This window comes from Moschus berezovskii, chromosome 23 (assembly GCF_049115385.1).
Source record: "Moschus berezovskii isolate FMDL1 chromosome 23, NW_MosBer_1.0, whole genome shotgun sequence".
NCBI classification, from domain to species: domain Eukaryota; kingdom Metazoa; phylum Chordata; class Mammalia; order Artiodactyla; family Moschidae; genus Moschus; species Moschus berezovskii.
This window is the reverse complement of record NC_142482.1, coordinates 52610377-52633539: the sequence shown is the minus strand read 5'-3', so window position 1 is coordinate 52633539 and position 23163 is coordinate 52610377. Positions and strand designations below refer to the sequence as shown.

General features: G+C 45.4%; 1 protein-coding gene across 3 annotated transcripts in view; it reads left to right on the top strand.

Moving 5' to 3' along the window:
• Positions 1-23163, top strand: part of JARID2 (jumonji and AT-rich interaction domain containing 2) — a 234088-nt gene that overhangs the window by 89577 nt on the left and 121348 nt on the right. For all 3 annotated transcript variants that reach the window (XM_055406021.2, XM_055406023.2, XM_055406024.2), the window contains exon 2: positions 18943-19078. In XM_055406021.2, the coding sequence (XP_055261996.1) occupies positions 18943-19078 (136 nt within the window). The remainder of the gene's footprint in view (positions 1-18942; positions 19079-23163) is intronic.

Below are 23163 nucleotides of genomic sequence, written 5' to 3'. Positions count from 1 at the left end.
ATTAGTGTTTTCTGTACTGCCTATCATTGTGGATATGATTAAGCAGTGAACTCAAATTATTGCAAACTGATCACAACTATCTTATCACAATAGGAGCTGTGGTTAGACTGATGGACAGATGCCTTCTAGTTTGTTTGAGAGGCTCTCGGGCTGTTTTTTCCTTTCAATTTTTGGCTGCGCTGGGTCTTCGTTGCTGCTCAAGGGCTTTCTCTAGTTGTGGCACGTGGGCTTCTCTTACTGTGGGGGCTTCTCGTTGCAGAGCATGGCCTCAGCTGCCCCGTGACATGTGGGATCTTCCCAGACCAGTGATCGAATCCCTGCATTGGCGGGTGGACTCTCAACTCCTGGACCACCAGGGAACTCCTCTCAGGCTGTTTTTAAGGGGAGAATCTCTCAAAGCAGCTTTATTTAGTAATTCTTAAAATCGTCTAAAACTTTGGAGTTGATTGGGAAATTTTATGCCAAATTTATGGGAAAGAATAAGTGAGAGTGATGAGAAATCCATTCTCAAGTATTTTCATTAATAATATTTTGTGGGATTTTCCAGAAACTTTAGTTTGTTCTACAGAAAATGAACTGTCACCAGGTACTCTTTATTTAAAGGCTACACCCTCTTTGCCGCGGCTGCTAACCAATGTGTTCCCTCCCCTTGTTTCAGCATCTCACAGATGTGTTTCTCTGCATCTCATTGAGAAGCAATTCCACTTTCCTCCCAGTTTATTGTTGACTGTGTAATTTTGTTTATGATGTTTTCGTTGCTGGTGGTTTTTCTTGTCTTCTGTACTTTGACTCAGGAAGCCCATCTCTTTCTCTATTTATGGTAATTACTGGAGAGCATTTTATTTTGGCCCATGGGGAGTGCCTGCTGTGTTTCTTTGTGTGGGTATGTATGTTAACATTGGAAAGTGTTTTCTTTGAGGTCAGGGCTTTTGTAAAATGGTGTGAAAAGTTTGTCAAACCCTAGCTGGCCCTAAAAAAGGAGAATTATTTTGTATAGGATAACCTCTCCTCCCCGACTCCTCCCTTTTTCCTGTCTTCTGCTTTTCCTTTTCAGTGTTTCATCATCAACTCTTAGGCTAAAAGCAGTCCCTTGCTATCATGCTGGAAGGTGTGGGATGGACAGATCTTTCTGAACTGCTGCATAGTAGAGAATGTTAGGAGCAAGAAGGCAGCAGACCTTCTAGAGACCTCTTACCTGAAAGGAGAAATTGAATTATGTATTAATATTAACATGGACAGGAGATCTGACAGAGTAGAGCTTGACAGGCCTTATTCTGATAGCACAAGGAGAAGAATAAAAGCTTCATTTGTCTCCTACAGGTGACTTAGGGGCTGGAATTATTCTGCAACGGTTTGAGTTTGGAGTTAAGGAGAAATTGAACATACGAAGGCTTTTCCCTTCTCAGTTTAGTTTTTAGGCCTCCCTGGCAGCTCAGCTGGTAAAGAATCTACCTGCAATGCAGGAGAACCTGGGTTCGATCCTTTTGTTGGGAAGATCCCCAGGAGACGCGAACCCACTCCAGTATTCTGGCCTGGAGAATACCATGGACTTGTATAGTCCATGGGATCGCAAAGAGCCAGACACAACTTCTGAATGATGGGGTATTGGGTTAAAGATGGTCTGCTTCTCCAGACTCTCCCTCCTGATGTGATTAAATCAGTGAGCAACCATAACCTAGTTTCCCAATACTTTTACTGAGATAATATTTTGAATGTTTTATTGGCAAATCAGAACTTGGCTCTGACTTGTAGACACGCAGGTTTGGTTTTCCTCTTCAGTTGGAGGCAGGGAAGCTTTGAATGGTTTATTCAAATATTCAGTTCCTTGAAGGTGGTATGGGTTTGGTTTGTGTTTACGAGGAAGGAAGGAAAGTTATGACCAACCTTGTTAGTATATTAAAAAGCAGAGACATTATTTTGCCAACAAAGGTCCGTCTAGTCAAGGGTATGGTTTTTCCCGTGGTCATGTATGGATGTGAGAGTTGGACTGTGAAGAAAGCTGATCGCCGATGAATTGGTGCTTTTGAACTGTGGTGCTGGAGAAGACTCTTGAGAGTCCCTTGGTCTACTAGGAGATCCAACCAGTCCATTCTAAAGGGGATCAATCCTGGGTGTTCATTGGAAGGACTGATGCTAAAGCTGAAACTGCAATACTTTGGCCACCTCATGCGACGAGTTGCCTCACTGGAAAAGACTCTGATGCTGGGAAAGGTTGGGGGCAGGAGGAGAAGGGGACGACAGAGAATGAGATGGCTGGATGGCATCACCGACTCTGTGGACATGAGTTTGAGTGAACTCCAGGAGTTGGTGATGGACAGGGAGGCCTGGCGTGCTGTGTTTCATGGGGTCGCGGAGAGTCGTACACGACTGAGCGACTGAACTGAACTGAAAAACTTCTTTCTCAGTTTTAGAGAATACCGAATCCTCAATTTTAGAGGATTAATGTCAAGAAAATAAGTGTTTTCAAACATGCTCTGTGTTCTATTTAAAGAGTTAACCTGGTTTCCTTAGTTCCATGGTTTCTTCCTTTCTTTTAAGCTTCATTTCCTCAACAGTTGCTTAGTAAGCTCCTAATGTGCCAGGCTTGCTGTTAGGTTGTTGCTAGGAAATGGGTGATTTCAATGCAGTGAGCCCGAGTCTGTCAAAGATGGATGGGTGGTGCCCACACTGAGTTTACCAAAATCTCTGGGCCCCAGCCCTACCCTGGCATTGACTCAGAGCTTGGTGCCGAGGTTTGTCCTCGATAAATATTACCAGGTATTTCCAGGGCTGCTGAGCTCCTGTGCTGCCCAGAGCTGGAATGGCAGTCACCGGCAGTAGAGGTGGAGGGCTCGTTAGGAGGATGGAAATGTAGATTTCCAGGAATGTAGGTTTTCAGAGTGCGTTTCAGGAGTTCAGTTCAGTTCAGTCGCTCAGTCGTGTACGACTCTCCGCTACCGGATGAATAACAGCATGCCAGGCCTCCCTGTCCATCACCAACTCCTGGAGTTCACTCAAACTCATGTCCACAGAGTCGGTGATGCCATCCAGCCATCTCATTCTCCGTCGTCCCCTTCTCCTCCCGCCCCCAACCTTTCCCAGCATCAGAGTCTTTTCCAGTGAGTCAACTCGTCGCATGAGGTGGCCAAAGTATTGCAGTTTCAGCTTTAGCATCAGTCCTTCCAATGAACACCCAGGATTGATCTCCCTTAAAATGGACTGGTTGGATCTCCTTGCGGTACAAGGGACTCTCAAGAGTCTTCTCCAACACCACAGTTCAAAAGCATCAATTCTTCGGCGATCAGCTTTCTTCACAGTCCAACTCTCACATCCATACATGACCTCGGGAAAAACCATAGCCTTGACTAGACGGACCTTTGTTGGCAAAGTAGTGTCTCTGCTTTTTAATATATTATCAACGTTGGTCATAACTTTCCTTCCAAGGAGCAAGCGTCTTTTAATTTCATGGCTGCAATCAGCATCCAAAATCAGTGATTTTGGAGCCCAAAAAAATAAAGTCTGACACTGTTTCCACGGTTTTTCCATCTGTTTCCCATGAAGTGATGGGACCAGATGCCATGATCTTTGTTTTCTGAATGTTGAGCTTCAAGCCAACTTTTTCACTCTCCTCTTTCACTTTCATCAAGAGGCTTTTGAGTTCCTCTTCACTTTCTGCCATAAGGGTAGTGTCATCTGCATATCTGAGATTATTTATATTTCTCCCAGCAATCTTGATTCCAGCTTGTGCTTCTTCCAGCCCAGCGTTCCTCATGATGTACTCTGCATATAAGTTAAATAAACAAGGTGACAGTATATAGCCTTGACGCACTCCTTTTCCTATTTGGAACCAGTCTGTTGTTCCATGTCCAGTTCTGACTGTTGCTTCCTGACCTGCATACAGGTCTCTCAAGAGGCAGGTCAGGTGGTCTGGTATTCCCATCTCTTTCAGAATGTTCCACAGTTTATTGTAATCGACACAGTCAAAGGCTTTGGCATAGTCAATGAAGCAGAAATAGATGTTTTTCTGGAATTCTCTTGTTTTCTCCATGATCCAGCGGATGTTCGCAATTTGATCTCTGGTGCCTCTGCCTTTTCTAAAACCTGCTTGACCATCTGGGAGTTCACGGTTCACATATTGCTGAAACCTGGCTTGGAGAATTTTGAGCATGACTTTACTAGCGTGTGAGATGAGTGCAATTGTGCGGTAGTTTGAGCATTCTTTGGCATTGCCTTTCTTTGGGATTGGAATGAAGACTGACCTTTTCCAGTCCTGTGGCCACTGCTGAGTTTTCCAAATTTGCTGGCATATTGAGTGCAGCACTTTCACAGCATCATCTTTCAAGATTTGAAATAGCTCAACTGGGATTCCATCACCTCCACTAGCTTTGTTCGTAGTGATGCTTTCTAAGGCCCACTTGACTTCACATTCCAAGATGTCTGGCTCTAGGTCAGTGATCACGTTATCGTGACTATCTTGGTCGTGAAGATCTTTTTTGTACAGTTCTTCTGTGTATTCTTGCCACCTGTTCTTAATATCTTCTGCTTCTGTTAGGTCCATACCATTTCTGTTCTTTATCGAGCCCATCTTTGCATGAAATGTTCCCTTGCTATCTCTAATTTTCTTGAAGAGATCTCTTGTTTTTCCTATTCTGTTGTTTTCCTCTATTTCTTTGCATTGGTCACTGAGGAAGGCTTTCTTAACTCTCCTTGCTATTCTTTGGAACTCTGCATTCAGATGCTTATATCTTTCCTTTTTCTCCTTTGCTTTTCGCTTGTCTTCTTTTCACAGCTGTTTGTAAGGCCTCCTCAGACAGCCATTTTGCTTTTTTGCATTTCTTTTCCATGGGGATGGTCTTGGTCCCTGTCTCCTGTACAATGTCACGAACTTCCGTCCAGAGTTCATCAGGCACTCTGTCTATCAGATCTAGTCCCTTAAATCTATTTCTCACTTCCACTGTATAATCATAAGGGATTTGATTTAGGTCATATCTGAATGGTCTAGTGGTTTTCCCTACTTTCTTCAATTTAAGTCTGAATTTCGCAATAAGGAGCTCATGATCTGAGCCACAGTCAGCTCCTGGTCTTGTTTTTGCTAACTGTATACAGCTTCTCCATCTTTGGCTGCAAAGAATATAATCAGTCTGATTTTGGTGTTGACCATCTGGTGATGTCCATGTGTAGAGTCTTCTCTTGTGTTGTTGGAAGAGGGTGTTTGCTATGACCAGTGCGTTCTCTTGGCAAAACTCTATTAGCCTTTGCCCTGCTTCATTCCGTGCTCCAAGGCCAAATTTGCCTGTTACTCCAGGTGTTTCTTGACTTCCTACTTTTGCATTCCAGTCCCCTATAATGAAAAGGACATCTTTTTTGGGTGTTAGTTCTAACAGGTCTTGTAGGTCTTCATAGAACCGTTCAACTTCGGCTTCTTCAGCGTTACTGGTTGGGGCATAGGCCTGGATTACTGTAATATTGAATGGTTTGCCTTGGAAACGAACAGAAATCGTTCTGTCGTTTTTAAGATTGCATCCAAGTACTGCATTTCGGACTCTTTTGTTGACCATAATGGCTACTCCATTTCTTCTAAGGGATTCCTGCCCACAATAGTAGGTATAATGGTCATCTGAGTTAAATTCACCCATTCCAGTCCATTTTAATTCACCGATTCCTAGAATGTCTATGTTCACTCTTGCCATCTCCTGTTTGACCACTTCCAATTTGCCTCGATTCATGGACCTAACATTCCAGGTTCCTATGCAATATTGCTCTTTACAGCACCGGACCTTGCTTCTATCACTGGTCACATCCACAACTGGGTATTGGTTTTGCTTTTGCTCCATCCCTTTATTCCTTCTATAGTTATTTCTCCACTGAGCTCCAGTAGCATACTTGGCACCTAGGAATTCGAAGAGGAATGGCACAGCGCAGGTCTGGCAGTGGGCTGTGGCTCACAGATGGCGGGTCTGATAGAAAAGACCACGTAGAGGGAGTTATTTTCTGTATTCTTCCTCCCAGTCTTCGGGGCATCCCAAAGAAGCTTCTCTGGATCCTTCCGTGATTCACCTGAGAGCAAGCCTCACTTGAACTTGGGGAGAGCGGGCCCCAAGCCTGCCGCTGCTGGGACTGGATGTCATCACTTCCTCATTTGCATGTGAAGCTAAATAGAAGAAGGGGCATCTGCGTGTGTGTGAGTGAGTTTCGACTCTGTGTGGCTGTCTAGGACTTTCCCCCAGCAGCAGCCCTGGGCCTGCGGTGTGGCCCCTGCTGAGCAGTGGGTTTCTGAGGTCTCCTCTGCCAGATTATTGACGTTAACACAGGGCGTCATCCAATGCAGATGTGTCTAGAAAGCCTCTGGAGTTTGTGAAACATTCCTTTTCTAACTTCCACGTTCAGTCCTCTGCCTTCATTCACTGTTTATTTGGAAGCATCATTTTTCCTAAGTCTCTGAAAACCCTTTTGGCCGTAAAATGACTTGTCCAGGTCAGGCAGCCTTTACCTGACTTCACCCCTTACTTTCAGCGAAGAGGTGAACTATGTTTTTCTGCCCTTTTGATAAGACTGGACTCTAGGTTTGATGTTTAGCTACCAGCTGTATTCAGATCTCTAGCTTTGACATGCAGACTGAACTTTGACCTCTCCCCCAGGGTCAGTGTGGACAACTCCAGCTGAGTGTAAGAATGAAGCTCTTGGTTCCTTCCTCCCTACTTTCTGCTCCAAATCACTGTTTTCAGAAGTGCCCCTTTTTTTCCTCCAGAAAGGAAAGGAAGTGTCCTGAGCTGAAACCTTGGGGGTTCGCCTTTTGTTTGTCCCGGTTTCTCACGTGTTGTGCGTTGGCTTAGTCTGCGCGGCCTCTTGCTGCCTCCTTGGCCCTCCCTTCTGTGGGCAGCTGTCACCCCTTCCTTTATCTCCGCACCCATCACCCCACCCCCAATCTCCTTTTAATCTCAACCCAGTAACCTGTGTTACTTCTTTGCTAGAAACTTTTCTGTGGTTTCCCATTTGGAGTAAAACTGTCATCTTCGCTCTTCTGCTTCTTTCTCACACGGCACATGAAGTATAAATGGTAAACTTCTACTTCACATCCACTGTGCTACAACATGGGTTTTCTCTCATCACTGTGACATGCCAACATAGGAAGGCCATGTTTGCTCTTCCTAACAGTTGTGCTTCAAAATCACCTGTGCTTATATCACCTTTTAGGGAGTCAGCCCTCATAACTTTGGAGGAGCTCTGTCAGTCTGTAGGTAAGCATGAATCTTTTCATTGAATCATTCACTCATCTATCAGGTGATTTTATGGAGCTAAAATAACTGCAGGAAATCTCATTTTGCATGAAAGAAATGAGAGAACCAGTGAAGGTTTCTGGTTTTGTTTAGGTGGCAGAAATAGTTGTGATCTTCAAAAATCGTTGTGAAATAGTGATATGGTTAAATCTTGTCATTGGACTAGGAACTGAATTCACTGGTAGTAAATATCTCAGTTCGAATGAAACTGACATCTCGTACTAAGCGTCCTGGTCACATAGATCATGCATTCTTTGCGTTATAAAGACCAGGAGCTGGGGGAGGGGTACTAAAACAGAGTTGGTAAATTGAGCCCAATTGTTTTATGTATTTCTTGGTATTAGAGGTTTGAGGTTGTACTTCTATCTGTATGTATTCAGTTTGTTCTTTATTTACTGGTGAATTATTGAAGTCGTGATCAATATTTAGTTAATAAACACCAGTACTTCTGTTTTCTGGTGTCTGTTTTGAGATGGGGCTGCAAAATGAGAGCTGTTGCCTCTGTGAGATGCTCTCTTTTCAGTTGTGGGGACAGGTGTTGGGAGACCTAGTGGGACAAGGACTTAACAACTCTATGCTAAGTTGGGTTGATGATCATTTTGTAGGTCATGCTAGGAAATTTGGAAAGGCCCCCTGTAGTAGCCACTGGGAGCCTCAGAGGCTTTTGAACTTTGAAAGGAGCCCACGGATTGATGGTTTTAGAATGTAAGTCAATGCAGTTATTATTTCCATCACTTTGGCTACCTCATGCGATGAGTTGACTCAAAGGAAAAGAGTCTGATGCTGGGAGGGATTGGGGGCGGGAGGAGACGGGGACGACAGAGAATGAGATGGCTGGATGGCATCACTGACTCGATGTACATGAGTTTGAGTGAACTCCGGGAGTTGGTGATGGACAGGGAGGCCTGGCGTGCTGTGATTCATGGGGTCGCAAGGAGTCGGACACGACTGAGCGACTGAACTGAGCTGAACTGAATCAGAGATTGGGAAGGGCATAGGAATCAGAGTTGAAAGTTGTCAGTTCAGTTGCTCAGTCTTGTTTGACTCTTTTCGACCCATGGGCTTACCTGTTCATCACCAATTCTCGGAGTTTGCTCCAATTCATGTCCATCGAGTTGGTGATGCCATCCAACCATCTCATCCTCTGTTGTCCCCTTCTCCTCCCACCTTCAATCTTTCCCAGCATCAGGGTCTTTTCCAATGAGTCAGTTCTTCGCATCAGTTGGCCAAAGTATTGGAGTTTCAGCTTCAGCATCAGTCCTGCCAATGACTATTCAGGGCTGATTTCCTTTAGGACTGACTGGTTTGATCTCCTTGCAGTCCAAGGGACTTCAAAAGCATCAGTTCTTTGGCTCAGCTTTCTTTATAGTCCAACTCTCACATCCATACATGACTACTGGAAAAACCATAGCTTTAACTAGGCGGACCTTTGTTGGTAAAGTAATGTCTATGCTGTCTAGGTTGATCATAGCTTTTCTTCCAAGGAGCCAGCATCTTTTAATTTCATGGCAGCAGTCACCAGCTGCAGTTTTGAAGCCCCCCAAAATAAAGTCTGTCACTGTTTCCATTGTTTCCCCATCTATTTGCCACAAAGTGAAGGTTTTGGGGAAGAGGAAACAAAAACCAGCCAAGAGTCAGGTTTCTAATTGTTTGCCTTGGGTTTGGCAATTATAATGTCTTTTCTGGTGGTAAGAACAGTCTTCATGCAAGCAACGTGGGAGTCAGGTCCCTTGCAGGCTGTATACCTGTGATTCTCAGTGTGTTCTCTGACCAGCAATGTCACCTGGGAGAAACTTTGTGGCTGGAACCCACGTGTGTTGTTTGTTAAGCTCCAGTGTTTTTCCTCATAGATTCTCAGGTTGGTGGCAACTCCTTGATCATTTGTTTGTACACAAGGAAACAGAATTCCATACCTGAAATCCAGGTCTCGTACTTCTTGACCACTGTTAATATGTGTTCACTCTATTGAAGAAGTATTTTTGAATATTTCTGTTGTGTACTAAACTCAGCCATAAAGGCTGGAAATGTGAAGTTGAAACAGACTTGGCAAAGCCTCTGGAGTCACACAGACTAGTCCGTCTTAACCTCCTGTGCGTCATTCAGGAATATTTGAGTGGTGCTCCTATTTATCAAACGTGGAGGACAGAGGTACAAGAAACAGTAGTGTGTGACCTGCCACATGCTGGTGTGCGTTTTCCATTAGTGGGAAGCGCTGTTTGGAGGGGTGACAAGCATTAAAATTATTTCTGGAGGTCCATTCCTGTAATGACAAGGGTACAGACTGATGGTCCTTAACTCGGGACCACTGGAGGATATGAGAAAAGGGGAAAGAACAGACTGATTGAGTGTTCATTGATATTAAATCCAAGGACAAAGTTTATTTGTGTACTGTAACTTGAAAACTTGGTGTGGACACTCATGCTTATTTCCTGTGTGCAGGTTCTTTCTGAGCCTGAAAAAGCCGGCAAGTCAAGTCAGTCAGGTATTAACAGAGCTCATCAAGTCACCCAGCAGTGTACCAGGGCCTGGGGGGAGAAACAGAAGTATAAAAATCACCCTTGGCCCGGCTCAGAGGCCCATAACCTTGACTGATCCTGGCAGGAGGTGGGGCAGTGGTCAGTCTCAGAAGTTTGGGCCACCTGTTGGTACTGGGAGACTGGCTGGTAGGGTGTTGGTTTTTGTCTGCTCTTAAACCCAGAGGAGTTATTTTGCAGGGAAATAACTTAGAACATGATTCGAAGGCATATTAAAGCAGTGCGCGTCTTTAGGGCTTTCTCATAGACTGAAGAATCTTGTATTTCATGTACGTTCCCTGCAAATTTGAAAGGTGAGATGTGGCAGAACAAATTGGAACCACTTCCTGAGAGTTATATGGGTAAATCTCAGTTCTTTCCTACTTTAGACTCTGGTTTTCTTGCTCAGGGTAGTCTCATGTTCCAGAATTTTCTTGTCTCTGTTTTGAAGAGTTTTAGGGCCATAATGAAATGAGTTAGCAAGGAACACAGCCAATTGAAAAACTCCGTCCAATTCATTATCACTGCTGATCTAGAACAGGGATGATGGAAACATTCTTTAGCCTGGCTGTCCATTTCGAGAAGCACATGGCTGATGAGTTCTTGAAATGTGTCCAGTACAACTTAAGGAACTTAATTTTTAATTTTAATTAAGTCAGTTGTAAATAGCCACATGTGGCTGGTGACTACTCTGTTGGATAGTGCAGCTTAGAATATGCCATTTGGGGGGTTTGGGGGTATTCTTATTAGCATAAAAATGCTGTAAGGATGAAAAGATCCCAATCAGTCAGAATGCCCTTGGGAACCTACTTGTTAATGATTTATTCCCAGATGAGGCTGTTGGGAGTTGCTCATTGGCATTGCCGACACAGAATCGTCCCTCATACTGGTATCTCTTTCCAAGACCCATGTCAAGTATTTATTTGTAATTTGACTTAATTTCTTCCCCATTTCCTCTACCGGAGGGAGAGCACCAGTCCGATTTCTGCCAGTTTCTTGGAGATAATGCCCTCTGGATCACGAGTCCTTTTTGATTATGTTGAAACAACAAACTGTCAGAGCAGGAATTGCAGGGGGTTGAATGCTGTGTAGTGTGGCCCCCACTGCTGGTCCCTGCCTGCACCATTTAGCCATGAACGTGCGCTGTTGCTGCCGCTGCCTTGACAACGGCGGGGTCTGACATGCTCAGACGCAAAAAAGCTGACTTGGCAGCTGCCCAGCAGATTTTTATAAAGGCTCAGTTGGTGGCCGGAGATTCAGGCTGTCAGAGTTGTGTTATGCAATAAATCGTTTTCAGCAGAAGTTCTTAATCCAATTTCGGCTGTAGCTTTTTATTTTATTTTTTTTAAATAGGCGGTAATCAAAGATAAGTACACATTATTTAATGGGAGTTTGGAAGAAGTAAAACTCCCCTTGCATAAGCATTTTCAGTTCGTTTATCCCTGGAAGCTTGTCTTTCGGAGGAAAATTGCTGCTTGAAGTGCTTTTAATTTAAAACCAAGGCAAAAGAACATCATTCACAAGTTCAGTAAGTCATTGGCTTCCTGGCCTTTTTTCTGATTTCTAGGTGTGAATGTTACCCCATTTCTTTGATGTTTGAATATTGACAGATGAACCATTTTATGAAATTAAAAATGAAGATCGAGTTGATTTGAGACATTGAGTTGATTTCCAGTGGAGAAAATATTTTGTTAAAAGTAGAAGAAACAGTAGTTTTAACCTTTTTTTCTTTTCTTTAATATTTTCTCTCTCTGGCTCTTTAAGTCCTTGTTTGTGTGGAATCAGTGCCAAGAATCAACATCCCTAACAAATTATTACTGTTATTATTTTGGATGCTTTCATTGTTCTCTCAAACTGTTGATGGAAGAGGCTGATATTTCAGACAGCAACAAATTGCATTAAGTAGGGTGATTTAACAGCAGGTATATGCAAAACTTGGGTTCTTGAAAATAAAAGGCATTTATGTAGAGACATTCTTCCCTGGAAGGAGGAAAGGGCTATGAATTTTCTTTCCACCTCCCTCCTGGTGCCAGTCTTTCACAGTTTTCTTATTGGTAATATCTTTTCAGTCATCAGTCCCCCACCCCCCAACCCCCATGTGGCATTTCCGGTTACTCCAACGCAGCGTGGAATTGAGCACTGAAGCTAGGCATCACTTTTCTTTTTCTTTTTTTTAAAGGAGGTGGAAAGTCACAAATTGCTCCTCTCTCAGAGCCTTGGCAAAATGAATGGAGATGGAATGTATGCACGCGGTGGTGTTGGTAACTCATCCAGTGGCTACTGTAATCCAAACACTTAATTGTTTGTCTTAACTCCTATATCCGTTTTAATGAAGGGATGTCATGTCAGGAGCAGGTCTTTCTGCCTGTGAACATGCACGTTCTCTTCTCTCCCATCCTGCATGCCCCTATCTACTTGGTTTACTTACCAGAAGCTCTGACGAGAGCATTTGACTGGCTAGTTTCTGTGAAACGTGGTAATATATGCACATGTTGGCGGGAGGTTCTGAACTTCAGTGTAAAACTTACGTGTCTTGGATACTGGCTTCATTTTATGTGGTGGCGACGTTAAAAATGGTCTGCGTGGTGAAGACCTTTGCGGAAGGAACCCAGTCCCTGGCTGACCTTTTCCCAGTCTCTACCAGTTGTCCCGGCATCAGTATTAACAGTGCCCTTGGCTGCGATGATAAATTACTTGGTCACTCATAATGGATGAGGCTCTTAATGCAGTTTGCCCACAAGTAGTGGGAAGTTAACTCTCTTCCATGGAGACTGGTTTCATTTTTATATAGTTGTAATTGTTAGAAAATGTGTGTGTGTGTCTGTGTTTAAACTGATCAGAAATGGGCTTCCATAGGACCTGGCACCGGAAACTGACCAGGACTGACTGACCTAGAAACCCCTATTGCTTGCACTCCAGTATTTGAGTGCTCGGAAGAGGGTTTGGAAGACTGCCCAGGCCTGTGGCTGAGTGGACGGCATGGCTTTTTTGTATCAAAGACCTGATAAGTTTTGAGACAATTGAATCAATTAGAAGAACTCTAGGTGCAGTTAGAACATGTTAATTCAGTAATCCAGAGTTTTGAAGCGAGAGCCATGGAGAGAAAATTTGAATTGTCAGCAAATTCATTTTATATTAAGGCCCTTTTGGGGCTTTATTGAAACTAATATTGATAAGAATTTACACCATCAGTGGAAGTTGGGGTAGGCACCCGAGTACATTTAAAATAGTCATGCATGCCCTTGTCTGCAGCCCCAGCCCTTCTCCATGAGGCTGAGTTTGTAGGAGACATGGCAGTTTGCACCCAACAGATTATGTACCTTTTTTATTGTTTTGCCAATAAACCTGGTTAAGGAAGAAAGCATCTCATGTATTCTTATTTGTCTCTCTGTGTTGGTTTTGGTTTTTGATCTTAGAGGTTGGGAGAAAAATCATAGAAAAATAATTCGCAACTGGGAGCTGTGAGTTTTGTTAGTTTGGGGCCTTCCTTTGGGTTTTGTGACTTGGTAATGGGGATATGCCGCTTCACCCAACAAATAAAGTCACCTTGGAAGGATATGGTTAGCTGCAAGCTTAATGAGAGATCCTACTGGGTGATGTGGCTGCTGAAATATATGCCAACTTTCAGATGGTGCAGAGAAATAGAAATGATCTTATTGCATATGCTGGTCCTCTTCTGGGATATTAGTCACATTTGTATTTAATTCTGTGTCACCTTTAAAGGGAAGTCGTCCCAACTTGGGTAATCAGGGAATGAGAGCTTGAGAGATCATGTCACCCGGCACTGATTCAAGGAACTAACCACTTTTCAGTGTCTTAACTTTTTTTTTATTTCATTCTTCTATTTGGTCACTTGTTTTTTGCTCAGTGAAAAGAAGTCGAAGGAAAGATTTCTCAGAGTATATTAATACAGACTTATTTCTGGCAGTAGAAATGGCAACAGTTAGATGGTTGTTAGAAGCATTCATATAGGGTTTCACCTTATCTTCATCTTTGCCTGTTTTCTGATGGAAGGTAGAAAGTGACGTGAAATGTGCAGGATGGGGCTTGTCTGTACAGCAGAGCTTTTGAAACTTTCACATGCGTGGGCATCACCAGGGAGTCTTAAAATGAGCCTGCATTTCTACAAGTTGCCATGTAGTTAAGGCACGGTGGTCTTCGGAGCACTGCTGTGTGTCTCAGCCACTCTGGGCTTTGGAGGCTCCTTCGGTGGTGCTGTCTGCCGCGTGGTGTGTGGTGTCTTCACGTGCTTACTTTCTGTGCCCCCTGTTCTTACATGTCTGTTACAAAGCTTGGAGCAGCTAGAGGTTATGCTGTCATTTTTCCTTTCAATAAAAAGATTATGACGAGATACATTCTACTTTAATGCCTGAGCCCTTGCCATTTTCAAACTTCTTTCAAAGAATGATAGATGTTTTGCAAATGAAAACAAAACCGTCACTTGTACTTTCAAAGATCTTATTACTTAGTCTTCCATTTGCCAAAGAAAGTGATTTTTCGAAGTTAGTATCAAAGCCGATCTATGTGATGACTCCCCCTTCCCTCTCTGTCTGCCAGCAGATTTTTTTTTTTTTTTAAACTTCAGTGTTTGCAGAGCATTTTGGGGGGCTTGGGAAGAAATCAGTAATGAGGACCGGTGGTGTGTCATCTGGGAGTTGATTCTTCTTAAGATTTAGATGGTCTGTTAACCTAGAGGTCTTATCATAGAAACCCCAAATGACAGGAGCTGTATTTAAATCATTAATGCCGCTCACCAGAACTGGCCACACACTCTGGGCAGCTGAATTTGCATCCGAATGAGACTGCTGGACACTGGATCAGTGGTGTGAGTCCTCCTGTATCTGCCTTTATTAGGCTGACCAGTAAAGCAAATGGACCGGGGCTGGGCGTGGTGGAGGAAGCTTGCCTTCGTGGAGAAGGGCTTGTTCTCTTCTCTCAGCTCTGCGGTGTAGATCCTGGGTGATTCCCTCTGAGGAGCGGGAGAGCTACTAGGCCCACGAAGGTCAACAGGGGATCGTGAGGATTTTGAACACTGAGGCACCCAGCTTTTCAGTTGATTTGAAGATAGTGATTTGGGGCTGCATAAGTGAATAGAGAGGTGGGAGGAGATAGAATGAGGGGCTCCTGGGAGACGCAGAGGAGGAGGATCCCGCGGAGACGTGTGTCAGGGAGAGGAACAGAGAACTCAGAGGGCTGCTTTGTGACGGAATCTGGGTAGCGTTTAACTGAGGTGAAGGGACTGTGGGGCAGTGGATTTGGACTCTGAAAGGCCATGTGGACTTGGAGATGGGCTCTGTCTTCACAGGGAGCTCGCTGGTGGCAGAGGGGTGGTGCGCGGTGTTAGGTCGGTGACAAGCTTACCACTGAGAATGCAAGGTGTTGCCCAGCCCTGTTGGAGTTGCCACTGTGGGGCCCTTTTTACAGGGATAGTGTGTTTTCAGTCAAGGAAATTGGAGTGATTTCAGGCCCTTCACTTAACCCATCCTGGAAATTCGGCACCGGCAGGCCAGGCGTGGGTGGGTAACTTGGGAAGTATGATGTTGAGTCAGTCCAGTTTTCAGCATCCTGAGCTCTTGCCCAGTGACGGGTGTTGGCATAACACTGTGAGGAGCAGGAGAAACAACTCTGGCTGGTTAAATAAGACAGCTACTGAGAAGAGGAAAATGGAAGGGCTGGACTTAAAAGGTCATGGAAGCTCTTGGGGGCAGGGGTGGGGTTTGCCTTTGGAGTTCCCTGACTTCTAATGAGAGAGTTAGGCCTGGGCTATGTTCTAGAGCGTTCAGTAGAACTTGGATTGTTCAGAACTACAAGAAGGCAAGTGTTACGCCCCTGAAGTACCTTCTTCTTTCCAGCTTCCCAGGACATCTGGTTTGCAGGGCCCTGTGTGCCTCGTGGCTGGCTGCAAGCCCACCCTGCTAGCCTTGCACCAGAGAGGGATGTGCCCTGAGTGTGGGGATTCATCATGACTTTGCAGCTATGAACGGCAGTTTGATTTCTAATTTCTAAATCATTACTTAACCTGCTGAGTTTTTGGAAACAGCGCAGAGTCGACTTTGTGTCTTGCATCAACATTGAGGGAGGTGACAAGTCTTGACCAGCACTGTGGATTATAAAAGAACTCATGTGTGTGTGGTTTATTTTTTATTTTTAATGTCTAGAACTTGAAACCCGGTATTCCAAGTCCTAGATTTCCTTCTCCTATATTTATAAGTATCTTATTGGGCTTCCCTGGTGACTCAGACAGTAAAGAATCTGCCTGCAATGCCGGAGACCTGGGTTTGATCCCTGGGTTGGGAAGATCCCCTGGAGAAGGGAATGGCACCCCACCCACAGTATTCTTGCCTGGAGAATCCCATGGACAAAGGAGCCTGGGGGGCTACAGTCCATGGGGCTGTAGAGAGTTGGACACGACTGAACAACTAATACGCTATCCAGATAGGTGTCATGGAGCTGCTGATGTTATTAAGTGAACGTTAAATGTGTCTTCCTTTGCAGAAGTTTTCCTCTCACAAGGTTTGTCTGTTTTAATTAGACATCAGTCTTCAGGGTGTTTAATTCTCTCTTTGGAAGGCCTGGAGTCAGAATGAAGGCTGCAGTCTGAACAGGAAGCAGTAAATCGTCTTAGGAATTTTACATTGAAAGCTGTTTTGGGGGCTTTACAGTTTATAAACTGTGTGTATGTAGGACATACTCGTTTATAATCATGGCCTGGTTTGTTGTGGAGAACTAATTGCTGAGGATAGGAACCTTGGGTGGTAAAGACCATTCTGTCCGGCAGCCTTCCCTGTGTCCTGGAAGTTGGACTTCAGCCCATGAGCATGGACTCTTCCCAAGGCTGAGACTGTCACTCAGTTGAAACCAGTATGCTAGAGGCACGTTCACGCACACTTAGGGGACTTGCTTGCTGCCAAGAGTGAATTCATTGTGCTTTTCACCTCTTGTGTAGCTGAATCGTTGGCCTTTTAGGCAGGTTGGTTCCTTGGGCTCCTCTGGTGGGGTCTGGTCAGAGCACTTGGTCTTCATGGTTTTCAACCATGTAGTTGGCTGGCCTCAGGTTACTTGCAGAGTGGTGGTTAAGAAACTGTGTGCGCTCTTCCCGTCGCGTGGAGGCAGAGTCTGCTGGTTGCTTGCAGTCTTCATGCGTGAACTTGAGCACACGTGTACCCTGGTCTGTAGATGCCTTGGTGCTTTCAGGATGAGCCACTGGGGAGAGAGGGTGTGTCTTCTCCTGGAGGTGATGGAAGTCTCGGCAGGTGTGAGGCAAAAAGGACACCCCAGGAAAGGTGGAAATCCTAGCTCTTTGCTCCCAGGCTTTCTCTTCCCCTTCTTACAGAAGATGGAGAATCACTGTCATTTTAGGAAATCCTGGAAGATTAACAGGAGCACAGCTTCCGTTATGTGGGGCTTAGATACTGTGTGGTTGGATTTCTAAGTGTTTATGCAGAGTTTAGGAATTTTACGAGCTGGAGAATATCTTGGATAATCTACCTCCCTTATCTCCGCCAGAGGAGGCTTTAGGAGGAGGCTTTAGTGACCCGGTAGTGGTGGGGAGTGAAAACCAGTTCTGTAGGGTGTGGAGTGCACCAGCACCAGCCCGACCCTGAGGTACTTGGCCTCCTGTTTGAACAAAAGGAACCCGAAGAACCAGAACTTCGCTTTGTTGTTGTTCAGTTGCTCAGTGGTTTCTGACTGTTTGCAGCCCCACGGATGGCAGAACGCTAGGCTTCCCTGTCCGTCACCATCTCCCAAAGTTCAGTTCAGTCGCTCAGTCGTGTCCGACTCTTTGCGACCCCATGAATCAAAGCACACCAGGCCTCCCTGTCCATCACCAACTCCCGGAGTTCACTCAAACTCATGTCCACAGAGTCGGTGATGCCATCCAGCCATCTCATTCTCTGTCATCCCCTTCTCCTCCCACCCCCAATCCTTCCCAGCATCAGACTCTTTTCCATTGAGTCAACTCGTCGCATGAGGTGACCAAAGTATTGGAGTTTCAGCTTTAGCATCAGTCCTTCCAATAAACACCCAGGATTGATCTCCCTCAGAATGGACTGGGGTGTTAATGTTTTCCTTACTTGCTTAAGGCCCCAAGTACCCAAGAAGCCCATAATCCTTTTATCTCTAAATTGAACTCTTAGAAAAACGAAGTGTTGATGTAGGTGTGTGACTGTAAGGACTTCTCAATTAGCAGATGTCCACGGGGGAGAACCTGTGAGGGTCTCAGGCTGTGGGAAGCAGCTCTTTAACCCTTGAGAGCCTTCTTGCTGGTTCCCTGAAAGAGTTAACTTGGTTGGAGCACCATGTCAGCCATCTCCAGCCACCTCCGTCTTCCCAGACTGGGACCCGGTCCTGCCCCTCTCCCCACTAGTCTGCAGTCTAGTCTGTCTTTGCTCCTGGAATGGCCAGAATGGTCCCTGGGTGGACTGCTGGTTCTTGGTTCCCCTGTGCTCCCAGCCCGCCGTTTGTTTTGGTCACAGCTTTCTCACGAGCTTACGCTAGATCTGATACAACAGACTAGGGCAGCACTCCTAAGGCCTTCGAGACCTGTTACTGTGTGTATTCTTTGAACAACCACCCCCGCTACGCCATGTGCTGTTCCACCAAGATCCATTGCCCTTTTTCTGCAGTGGTCTTTCTCCCTTTCTCACTTCTTTTGTTTTTTGTGATTCATTCCCTTAAAAGGCCAGTGCAGATCTAGTTTCATTTCTTCTGACTGAACGGTAATTCCTTGAAAGCAGCACCAGCTCCCAACAACAACATTTCCCAAAGACTGGGGCATGTGTTTGTGAGGTGCCTACGCTCTGGAATTGCTCCTTTAAAGAGCTCCAGTACAGTGATGCGTTACCCTTCCTGTTGGGGCTGCCGTAACACTCTTTTCTAAACTTTGCCAAGAATATAAAACTTCAGTATTACCAGTTAATGATTTGGGCGTGGGGCATGTGAAAGGAGATGCTCCTGCAGTCCCGTTCCAGCCTGAGGGGTGGCCCTTCAGGACGGACCAGCGCCCTCTCTCTACAGGATATAGTTCTCGTCTCTGGAACTGGGTCGCAGTCACTAATAACTTGCTTGGGTTTTTTTTTGTTTGTTTTTTTTTAAGTTTATTCTGACTCTTGAACATTTGCTTGCTTTCTTTGAAGTAACGCCCCTCTCCCTGTTCTTCCTTGTTTCCCCAGGATGACAGTGATGGGATTCCGTGGTCAGAAGAAAGGGTGGTACGTAAGGTCCTTTATTTGTCTCTGAAGGAGTTCAAGAACGCCCAGAAGAGGCAGCATGGGGAAGGCATTCCTGGGAGCCTGAAGGCTGTGAATGGTGAGTTGCCGGTTCTGTCGGGTTGGATGCCGTTCTGAGCCCGGCCTTGTTTCTGAAATGATGTGCTTGCTTGGGGCGGCTCGTGCTTCTCAGGCTGGGCCCCTAACGGCAGTTACCCTGGTTGGATTTATGGGTTCATTTTTCTGCTCCTTTATATGCTGCATAACATAATTGGCAAGGTGCCTTCGTTAGTCTGTACCCTGTAGACAAGACCAGGGCTGCGATCTGGTTTTCTGCTGTTTCCTGGGTTGTGTGTAGAGCTGGATATACAGGTTTTTCTGGGAACATCTGTCTTTCTATCCAAGTAGAGCAGAAGCAGCCTTGGATGATATTGCTGAAATGTGGCCCCTGTTTACAGAGGAAGCAGCGTGAATCGGTGTGCTTGCTGCCTGTCTCGCTGTCTCTGGCTTGGAGCCTCCCAAGGCCCAGGCCGGTGGCCTGCATGGCGGCAGGTATACAGCGCAGGTAGAGTTGCCGTGTGTCGAGTGTTCCTCCTCCTGGGTGGTTATCAAGTGGATCCCTGAAGCCTGGAGGGAAACTTGCCCCTGTCTGAGTCTGATGTTTCTTTTTGACAGGGTTAGTGTGACTCAGATGGCATCAGCCAGTGAAGACCATTTCGGAGCAAGCATTTGGTTACTGTTTATGTTTTGTCTCCAGGGTTGTGGCTGTGGTAGCAGCATTCCACAGCCTTTCTTGTTAATTTCTTAGTTTACACATGAGTGAATTGACCATGTTCTGCTTGTATTTGTTTGAAGTAAGGAGATGAGGAAGAGGAGAACCTATTATTCTTTTTGTGTCTTCGCTGTAATGGTGGAGTAGTAAAATCATGGCACATGGGAACCTGGCAGCTTGCCAGGCTGCTGAGTGACAGGTTGACTTTAGGGCGTGGAGTTTTTTCCATCCTGCTTAGTTGAGAGGTGAGTTGTCTGGGAGCCTCTCGTTGGAACCAGTGCTTCCAGACAAGACCTTTTGGCACTTTCTTTCTGTGAGGCGATGGCAGGGTTTCCTGAGATGGCCTTCCTGAATACCCCTGGGGTCTGCCCTGCCACCCACTCGTATTCTGTCACTCTCTCCTGGTATTGTGTGACTGAAGGCCAAGCCAGTGTGATGGGGAAAGGCCTGTTTTGAATCCTGCGTGTGTGCCTAATCAAAATAGTGTGAGTACTCTGTTTGGTCATGGGTCTCCTCCAATGGAGGAGCCCCACTCACTCCTTGACTGCCTGGAATAGAGTAAATGCTAAACTCCACATCATTTTAAAGAGCACTTGTGATCAGTCGTGCTGTCATTGCTTCACATTGAACATACTGTTCTGCTCTAAGTTTTGGGGGAGAGGGTGATTGGGGTAGCATTTTACCGGATCTGGGGTCATGGTAGAGCGATGGCTACTGTGGCATTGGATTTCACGGCGGTGACCCGGCGTGCTCTCACCCTGCTATCCAGGAGTGGTGATGCTTTGGTTCTTTGGAATTTTTTAATAGATAAAAATCAAACTACTTGGGAAAAAAATCAGCTTTTAGTACAGAAGGGTAGCCAGGTGTCTGGGATTGAATAGTAGTGAAATTAGGGTAAAAGAACAAAAACTACAATAAGGCATTCCGGAAGAGACTAGCCCTGCCAGCTAGTCGGCCAATCGTAAGTGTTGTTTTCATCGGTGTAGTCAGGCCTTAACGATAGTGAGGAAGGAATTTTAAGAAAAGCTGGCCTATGTGTCTCTATTGGGATCATTGAAAACTTTAATTCTGTTACCACCTCCGTAAAAAAGGTGGTTTTTGTCGTTTGTCTTGTTAGGTTGCCTTTCACTCTGATAAAGACTGACTTATTTTTTTCTTTTTCTTTTAAACACTCAGACATCCAGACTTCTGTCTTTCTGTTGTGAAGTTGCTGTGAGCATCTGGTTCGTGTTGCTATTTGTGCAGGCCGTGTTCCAGGGCCACCTTTTTGCTGTTGCTTATACTCTGTTTCGATAGGAGTTCTAAGTAAACATATCGCCCTGTTTTAGAACCTGTGTATGTTTCAAGGATCCTTTTCTTAAAGGCAGTTAGCATGTTAAACAAATGTGCTTTCTTATTTAGGGGCTACTGGAAAGCATCAGCATCCCAGGTGGCGGTAGTTGTAAAGAACCTGCCTGCCAATGCGGGGGATATAAGAGATGCCGGCTTGATCCCTGGGTTGGGAAGGGATCGATACCCTGGAGAAGGACACAGCAACCCACTCCACTATTTTTGCCTGGGAAATCCCATGGACAGAGGAGCCTGGTGGGCTCTGGTCTGTAGGGTTGCAAAGAGTTGGACATGACTGAAGTGACTTTGCATGCATGCATGCATGCATGTACATAACGGAAAGCATGCAAATCAGACTTGTTACCATGGGAATAAGTCCTATATGTAATTCCCAGAGTCTCAGGGTGCTCTTCCTGAGGGGTGTGATTCAGAGAAAGCCAAAATAGCAGGCACCCTCCAAGACTCTTTGGGAGTAATAAGGATTGTAAGCAGTGTTATCTCTGAATGTGTACATACGCATGCTTCTGTGTGTGTGTTGTCAAGTGTTAGTTGTGTCCAACTCTTTGCTACCCAAGGACTGTACCTGTACCTCCAGGCAGGAACACTGGGGTGGGCTGCCCTGCCCTGTGCTGTATAATCAGCATCCGTGTGCAGTGCAGTGACCTTGTCTGGAGCTGGGCCTCACTGCACCTCACAGCACTCTCTGGTATTCCTCATTGTGGGCGGGTGAAGTTGGGGGTCATGGTGGGGGGGGGAGAGTGGTTTTAATAGTCATGCTTTTTCATTTTTCTTTTAACTTTTTTTTTAAATTGTCTCCCATCTTCTCAAGATTCCCTTTCAAAAGTTGAAATAATTCCATTAGTTTAGTGTTAGCTGTGACAGAAAGTTTTCTGGTGGTAGAGTATGAAGCGGTCTAGTCCGGAGCCCTCACTAGGAGGTGTGGGAAACGGGATGGGACAGAGGGGAGGGCGGGTGCCTGCACCCCGTTTCGGGGGGTGGTGGTGGGGGGAGCTTCCATCCCCTGGGCTACCTTTCTTGTGCTTCATGGCATGGGGGTCATGGGTAGTGGGGTTCACTTCTGAGACCTGTGGCATTTTGATCTGTAAGGGCAAGAAGACATTCTCATGGGGGCTGAGTGAATATTTTCTGTGGTTGTGACTCACTGATGGCACATGGTTCCTTATAATGCAGTAGCAGAATTGCAGTTACAGCTCAAGCCACGTAACTTTGAATCCAGTACTGATATTTAAACCCAGACGGAGGGAAATGACACCTTATCCTTGCAACAGTGGTATGAGAAAGATGGTGTTTTGTTTTACCCCTGTATTTAAGCAAAGATGTTTCAGAATTACTGGTCTTGACAGAGGTTCCTGGGAAAATGCAATTTTAAAACGATCATTTTGAGTTCACAGAGTGGGCTTGACATAATTTTTATCTAATTGGGAAACGAATTGACATTATTACTTCCATGAAATCACAGGCATGCTAGGATGATAAACAAGCAGCCCCCTGCCCTGGCCTCTTGTGTGAGGAAGGTGGGGTGCTGATGTCTGCTTAGAGGATACACACAGCAGCTTGTCTGGGTGACTGAGCTCAGCTGTCCCACTTTGGCAGGTCTAGTAGAGCAGTAAGCCAAGCAGACGTAAGATAGTAGTTCAGTTCAGTTGCTCAGTTGTGTCTGACTCTCTGCAACCCCATGGACTGCAGCATGCCAGGCTGCAGTTCATCACCAACTCCTGGAGTTTACTCAAACTCATGTCCATCGAGTCAGTGATGCTGTCCAACTATCTCATCCTCTGTCGTCCGCTTCTTCTCCTGTCTTCAATCTTTCCCAGCATCAGGGTCTTTTCCACTGAGTCAATTCTTCACATCAGGTGGTCGCAGTATTGGAGCTTTAGCATCAGTCCTTCCAATGAATATTCAGGACTGATTTTCTTTAGGATTGAGTGGTTGGATCTCCTTGCGGTCCAAGGGATTCTCAAAAGTCTTCTCCGACACCACAGTTCAAAAGCATCACTTCTCTCTAAGATGGTAGAGAGACTTCATGTTTTATGTCATAAAATCTATGTTTGCCATCAGTCTTG